We start from the raw sequence: 7,356 nt of genomic DNA, 5'->3' as shown, positions 1-7,356 counted from the left end.
ACACAACACTCCGGCGCCCCCCCCCCGCTCCACACCGACCGCCCTTCCCAACATGGCAGCCTCCGCCGCTGCCACTATCAAGATGGCGGAAAGGTGGGCGGGACCACGCCGCACTTCCAGCCAATGGGCGGAGGCAGCCTCCCCCCGCGGGCAGCCAATGGCGGCGCAGGGCGGGCGGGTTTGTTTGGCGGGAAGGGGGCGGGCGCCGCCGTCATGGCGGGACCGGGCGGGCGGACATGGCGGGACTTGCTGGGTAGGTTCGGGCTGAGGCGGCGCCGGGGCTCCTCTAGTGAGCTCTTGGCCTGGCGCTTCCTGCAGGGACAGCGGCGTGGGAGGGAGGGGTGAATGTCCCCTCTCTGCCCTCATACACTCCCTCCTCCGGCCTGTGTGGTGCTCTGGGCTCCTGGCAGCCCCTCACCTCAGCTCCTCCTCAGCCCCGCTGCCCCTGCTCCTCCCAGGAGCCCTTTCCCAAAGTCTGGTGGCTTTCCTGTCTCCCTGCTGCATCTCCTGTCCTGGGGTGGGAGTGTCAGGGCAGCACTTTGGTTGCTTTAGGCCAAGGGCCTTTGGAGGCTGATGGCTGACAGTGGGCTGCTCGTGCTGAAGGCTGTGGGGCTTTGTTAGCAGAGCAAACCATGCAGAAACATCCTTTACTGCTCCTGCCATGCTGCCGGCTAATGAGGGTCTGGCTGCGGCTGCCTTTGCCCTGTCGGTGAGGTGTGCTGACAGGGAGGTGTCCATGGGGGGCTGTCAGAGCAAGCTGTGGTTCTAAAAGAAATCCAAACTTCTCAGCAGGGAGAGCCAGGAAACGAAAAAACGCCTTTGGGAGTGGAGCAGAACTCCAGGAAGCAGCTCTGCGCCTTCTGGATCACCATCAGAACCTGAATGACCTCCTCCTGGAGGTAGGAGCGGGCAGCTGGGGGGTAGTGGTCAGGCTGGGGATCGCTGGAGATCCCAGCTGGAGGTGGGATCCACCAGGGTCCCTCCTAGGGCAACTAGGGAATGAATGTCCTGGGAACACAGTTTTCATAATACGTGGAAAGAAAAAATGGCCCTGGAGGAGTAAGCTGAAGTTTAGAGGTCTATGTTGCAGAAATGAGCTTATTTTTTTTCCTTTATTCCTCTATGTTTTATTATTACGGACTAAAAATGGTTAAGCATGGTTTGGATTTGGGACAAAGGGAAATCCAGCACCTTTTTCTTGGGGTCAGAACTGGCTTCTTGTGAATGTAGGAAAAACAAATCAGTAGAGACTCTTGGGTTTTCTCTGAATTGCCAACCATTTCTGACTAATGTGACTGTCTTTATGAAAACCTAGGTCGTTTGCCTATATAGACGCTTGAGCCAACATTCTGACTTGGCCACATTCTACCTTCTCCTCACATGCTGGAGAAAGCTTTTGATTTTGATAACTTGAATCGACAATTCAAATACTTCCCACAGTTCAGCCACAAGGGTGTTTCTTTCTGTACAGAATATTTGCCTTTCTAAAAAGAAAAAAGGGGATTTAACTAGAAAAGGATCCAACATTTTGACACATTTCATCAAATATTCATGGCAGCGTGGCTTGGCAGAAGGGACTTGAAAGACTTCTGTTCCTGATGCTGCTGCTGATCTGTTGCCTGACTGGAGACAAGTAACTTTGACCCGTATCATCTTTTCCCTGCATAAAATGAAAATAACTGTACTTATGTCTCTTGTGAAGTGCCCTGAAACCTCTGGTTTACCATGACCATGTGGCACTTGGTGTTGATTTTTGCGTTAGTTTCTCCAGCCCCCAGGAGTGCCAGGGCTGCTCAGCATGCTTTAGAGGGAGTAGGTTTGTAAATCTGTGTAAGAGACATCTCAGACTGTTCTGTTTTTGTTTGGCTGCCAGGTGGAAGATTCAGTCAAGCCAGCTGGACAGGATGGCACAGAGCACCAGGAAGAATCATTTATAGGTGAGTGAAAGAGTAGTTATTGGAGACAGACGTGGGAAAGAACTTTTCCTCATGTACTGAAGCTTTGCCTGTTAAATGCAATCCCAGTTTTACTTTCTTTTTCATCCCATCCAGCTACTTGTCTGGTGATGACACCCCTGGCAAGGTCTGATCGTTGAGTATTTTGATTATTTGAAAGTGTTACTGTGAGGCCCACAAGACTAAAATACACAAATCTGCTTAGCAGGGATATTCCACCTCTGCCCCTGTTTGTTCTGCCCCTGTTTTTTATGTACAGTAAAGGAATGATACATGGAAATGAAAATGATTTGCAACAAATGATATCTGTGCAGGAAGACTTGGGACTTCTGTCTTCACAGTCATGTGTTCAAACCCTTTTTTCTCCCATGCTGTCAACTTTCTGCTTTGTTTTTTTTTTTTTTCCAGTCTCTGTTCTGCAGGAACAGGCCTCAAGATTGGGTGTACCCACAGCGATCTTGGCAGCCAGAAATGCTGTTACCAACATTGAGCGGATCTGCCAGGCTTCTGCAAGCCCCTCTCAAGTCCCACTGCTGAACTTGGACCAGAGAGTAAGGGAGAAGGTTTACATTTAGTTTATCAAGAAAAGAGTCATGTTAAGTTTGACTTTAACCCAGTTTTATCTGTTCTGATAAAGTTGCCCAAACACGTAGCACCTGAGCGGATGTTTATTCATTTAAGTGTCCGATATGCTCACAGAGGTACGGCGTTCCTCTCCGATACACCAAAGTGGCTGTTTTTGACAGCTTGGAAATGAAGCTTTTTGTCTGTTGCTGAAGCGCTTGGCCTCTTTAATCCATGATCCCATCTTTATCGATGGTCTCAGTTTGGGGTGTAGCAGGGTGCAGTGACAGCCGGGTCACCCCTGAGGCGCTGTCAGGTGTTGCTGCTGTCAGCGTGGCTGCCTTTAGTTCAGCCTTAAGGTGAAAAGTCTGGGCCTCTCCCATGAATTCTCTCCACCATTCAAGCCTTTAAAATGCAGTAAACAGGGAAAAGCAAGAAATTGTTTTTCTAAGAATGTGTTATTTACAAAGGAAATGATTTCTGCTTCATTTCTGGGGTGATGCCAGAAGAGGTTGTCTTGCTTGCTTCAAACGGTCAAGGATTTGCTGGCGAACAATGTGTTCTGTCGCTCCCTCTTCTGTCAAGAAATGTGGAAAATGAAGGTAAGAACTTGTGGAGAAATGTTGCCCTGTTACAGACCACTTAGACTTCATCTGTGGGATGTGGTAGCCTGTTTTCAACCCTCCTCTCCCATGAAGGCCAGAGATAACTGTTAAATGGACTAGGGAAGTGCTGTGATTTCCGTTGTTTCCCTTCATGTTTTTTTTGGTGGCCTAGAGCAGTCTTGCCCCTGCTTATCCCTGCTTTGGTCGACTGCAGTTGTGAACTCCTCCTGAGAATGACTGTGGTCTTTCTGACCTTTCAAAAGCATGAGCTGGATGATAGATGGTGGGGTTTTTTTGTTTTGTTTATTTTAAAGCAAGTTCACTCGGACCGTCCTTACCTCCGTAGTGGGATTTGCTTTTTTAAAGAGGACTCGGTAGAGGTTTGGAAGTAGGTGAATTATTAAAATTGTGTGGCCACTTCTGAGAAACTGCCACAGAGGAGAGTTGGCAGCATCTTGGTGATCAAACGTTGGTTTTCATTTAACTCTTTCCATTTGTACTCAGCATGGCTGGTCCTCCCCAGGAGGCAGCTAGCCAGGACATGGCAATACGGTGTCTGGGGTTACAGCATGGGTAACGGGATTAAACTCCTCTGAGGTGACACCGCAGTTAACAGAAGCTGTTAAAGGGGGGATCGTTTTCTTTCCTATTTAGCTTCACCGCCTTACTGTGATCGATGAAGTGTGCTAATAACTTTCCATCAGCTGGCATGTCGGTTTGGTGCCTGGGCTAAGCAATCCCGATTGATTGACCAGGCAGTGCCGAAGCTCCCAGCTGGCACTGGGGTGGTGCAGTCCCAGAAGTCCTTTACGTGCTTTGCCAGCGATCTTCGGTGCGTCTTGGGTGTTCTGGTTCTCTGCTCTGTTTATCTGGGAATGGTGATAAGCCTCAGGGAGTTCATGCAGAAAATGGTTTGAGAGAAATACGATAGCCGATAACAGGTTGCATTGCTTCACAAATGTGTTGTCTTGATTCCATTTGGGTGGTTTGTTTTCTTGAGATAAGTGATGCTCTAAGTGGATTTAAGGACTTTTTGTGAGTGGGATAGTTTTTGTTGCTTGCTGCTCTGGTGGGAAAGAAGGAAGCAGCTGATCTGCCAGGATAAAGAGGCGTGCTCTAGTCTCAAATATCCGATCCTGGGCTGCAAACAGAATCCCGTGTGTTTTGTAGGCTGATCAAGATCTCCTCGTTCTCGGGTAGACATGGAGATCAAGTGCTGCTGTGTAATTGAGATTGTTACAGTAAAGAATTAGGTTGTCGAAGACAAAGTGAGTGGGCGAGTCTAGGGTCATGCTACGAGGCAGCTGCTGGTCGCTGCAGAAAGCTTTTCTCCTGAATGGCTTGTGTGCCCAAGTCGCTCTTCCTTCACCAGGTGTGAGGCCTTTGTTTCTGTCTGGAGGCTGGAATGAGCCTTTATCCCTGCCAGGTGCACCCTGGAGTCCTGTTTTGCTGGCGCAAGGACACGCTGCTCCAGCTGGGAGCTGGAGGGGATGTTGCAGGGAGGCACGAAGGGCAGCAGGTTCATCCGTGCAGAAGCCAGGCCTAGTGCCGATTTTGCCGCTGGCGAGCCTGGCGTTCAGGAGCGGGGCTGCCCGAGCAGTGGTGGCTTTTCCTCCATGTCCGTCGGCCTCTTCCCGCACGGTTGCAGCGCCTCTTCCTGTTGTCTCCTATTGGGAAATGGATTTGAGAGCGACAAACTCGCTTCACAGAGACTAATAAACGGCTAATAGGCTAAGCGATAATTCTCTAATCTGTTTCTGGATCTGAATTAACAAGACTTGAGACTTAGTGATGTTACCTGTTTCCTGCAATATCCACTGCTCCTTTGAATATACAGCATCAGCATTATTCTAGGGGAACCAAGATGGATATAATTATTACTTAACCGTGAAAATTTAAAATGATGATGCATCTATAACCCTAAACCATTCAAAATTTGTAGGAAGGAAAAATCAAGTATAATCATTCCTCATCTGGTATTTCCTATGTTGTCGTTTTAAAATTTGAGTAAGTTCTGGATAGTTTGAATAAATGGAATTTAGGGTTTTTTATATATATATATATAGTTAGGGAAATGTTAACTGCAAAATGCAGCGTATGGTCTAATTGTGACATCTCGTTAGGAGCCTCCAGTGCTGGAAGCTGTGTGGCACCTGCACAGAGACGATGTCGTTGGACTGGGAGAGCTGCTGGAGAGGTGAGTAGAGGTTTATAGGTTTGCAGATGTATTTAATCTTTTAAAGCCTATTGAAATGTAATCGGGGATTAGTCATGAGTATTCTGGGGTAAGAATATAGTCGGATGCTGGCAAGTCCCCAGATCAGGGTTTAAGAAGTTACCCTGGGTTTGAGCGGGTACTCTGGGTTAATTAGTGCAGGTTAAGGTGTGGTGGCTGGTTGTTTGGCCGAATCAGCCGCACTGGGAAGCGAAACGCTTTGACGTGAGCCACTGCTGCAGAGCGGCCGAGGTGAAGCTTTAGGCCAAGCTTTGTTTCTCAGGCGCAGTGGGTGTGGGTGGTCTGCAGACAGCATGGGGGAGGACGCGGTGACCCAGCTTCTCCAGCTCATTGGGCCCTACGTCCGGGTCTGCTGTGGAAACTCTCATTTAGCCCCTAAAAATTAGTGCTGGTCTTGATGAGGAGCCTGGCTTTGCAGAAGCTGTGTGCTTCTGTCTTCACAAACCCTCATGTTTCACCAAGGTTTGACAGAGTTAATCTCCAGAGAATAGTTATTCTAAGAATTGATTTTAATTTTTTCCCTATCCAGAGCTGACAGCTAAAACCAGTTATCCTTTGAGAAGTTCAGGTTGTTTTCTTATGGTGTCAAAGGAATGTCACAGCCATCTCTTAGGCTTTTGATATTGGTTTACTGTCTGTTAATGGGATGGGGAGAAAGCCTTTGGTGCCCACTGTACTTCAGATTTAAGGAAACCAAAGGGATAGATGATGAGCTTAATTTTTCTTTTTTTTTTTTTAGACATTTTTATCTAAGTATCTTATAAATTGGAACTAGAGTCTTTCTTCTAGCCGAACTTTCTAAATGGAAATACTTTCATGTCAGACATGAGGAAATACTAGAACACACAATTTCACGTGTATTTTTTCCTTTGGAAGCGTTTGTGGAATCTCCTTATAAAGCAAATAAAACTCTTGCTGGCCCAAATGAAGGAAATGAAATGCCTCATGTAGAGCAGAGTCCTGCACAAATGATTCTTTCCTGAGTCCAAGAGGATGGTGGAGCCGAAACCCAAGCTGTAGCGGATCTTGAACATGCTTTTGTTTGTTCCCAGCGCCCCGGCCGGCCCTGCTGTGGTGGAGTGGCTGTGCAGCAGCCTCTGTGGCCTCTGTCAGCGGGCGGAGGAGGCCTCCGAGGACGCGGAGCGCGCCGGGCGCCTTCTCGCAGGCAAGGCTCTCACTGGGCGCTGGTGGAGCGGGGCCTGGGGCAATGCACAGCCTGCTGCAGGGGCTGTGCGAGTCAAGAGCTTGGAGGTGTGAAAACAGAGGCCTCGCTTTGTGTTTTCTCACCTCATTTCAGTGAGGGGAATATTGAATTTCTATATCTCCTTGAGTTACAGTGTCCAAGAAAGTGTAGTTGCAAGGTGTATGGGGCCAGGGATGATGTATTGAGAGTGTGACGCTCCTGCAAAGTGTCTGAGATATTTTGGACCAGAAATATTTACCAGTTCTGTTTCCCCCCTGTCATTTTCTATTATTTATTTGGTGGTTTTGTTTAGAAAAAAAATCACTACACAATTTGATTGAAGAGCTGTAGTCAGACCTCTGGACTAGTGCAGTTGGCCTGGTACAACCCATGTGAGTTCTGCAGTGGTAACGGAGTGTAAGACCTGTAAAGTCTTTAGTCTTTATAGTCCTTTAAGTTTCTGTGCTCCTTGCCATCCATTGTTCTAGGTCCTTTTGCCTGGGAGTAATTTTACTCCCAAGAAAAGAAATGATTCCTGCTGAGTGCTGTGTAGTGAACGAGGCTTTTCAGACACTGGTCCTACTGGGGGGCCGAGATGGGGAGGTGAAAGAGCGAGTGGTCTCTGTTGAAAAGGGGATGCTGAATCACTAATTCCTTCTTGATTCGCAGACTTGGCGATCGTGTTTCTTCAGAATGGCTTTCAGCAAACTTCAGAGCTGGGAAGGAAGTTGGAATTCAAGAAGGTCCCCTATGTAAGGACAAAACAAACCTATTTACAAATGGTTGTTTAAAAAAGTAGTTCCATTAGATACC

At 47.8% G+C, this 7,356-nt stretch overlaps 1 protein-coding gene across 1 annotated transcript in view; it reads left to right on the top strand.

Annotated features, from left to right (window-relative positions):
• The first annotated feature begins 213 nt into the window (after positions 1–213).
• FANCA (FA complementation group A) overlaps positions 214–7,356 on the top strand; it is a 36,624-nt gene continuing 29,481 nt past the window's right edge. Inside the window, exons 1-8 of the mRNA XM_074881520.1 lie at positions 214–253; positions 790–899; positions 1,874–1,937; positions 2,364–2,506; positions 3,026–3,121; positions 5,248–5,321; positions 6,413–6,525; positions 7,213–7,295. Coding sequence (XP_074737621.1) covers positions 214–253; positions 790–899; positions 1,874–1,937; positions 2,364–2,506; positions 3,026–3,121; positions 5,248–5,321; positions 6,413–6,525; positions 7,213–7,295 — 723 coding nt within the window. The remainder of the gene's footprint in view (positions 254–789; positions 900–1,873; positions 1,938–2,363; positions 2,507–3,025; positions 3,122–5,247; positions 5,322–6,412; positions 6,526–7,212; positions 7,296–7,356) is intronic.

The sequence above is a fragment of the Strix uralensis genome, chromosome 12 (genome assembly GCF_047716275.1).
Source record: "Strix uralensis isolate ZFMK-TIS-50842 chromosome 12, bStrUra1, whole genome shotgun sequence".
NCBI lineage: Eukaryota > Metazoa > Chordata > Aves > Strigiformes > Strigidae > Strix > Strix uralensis.
This window is presented reverse-complemented; position numbering and strand designations above follow the sequence as displayed.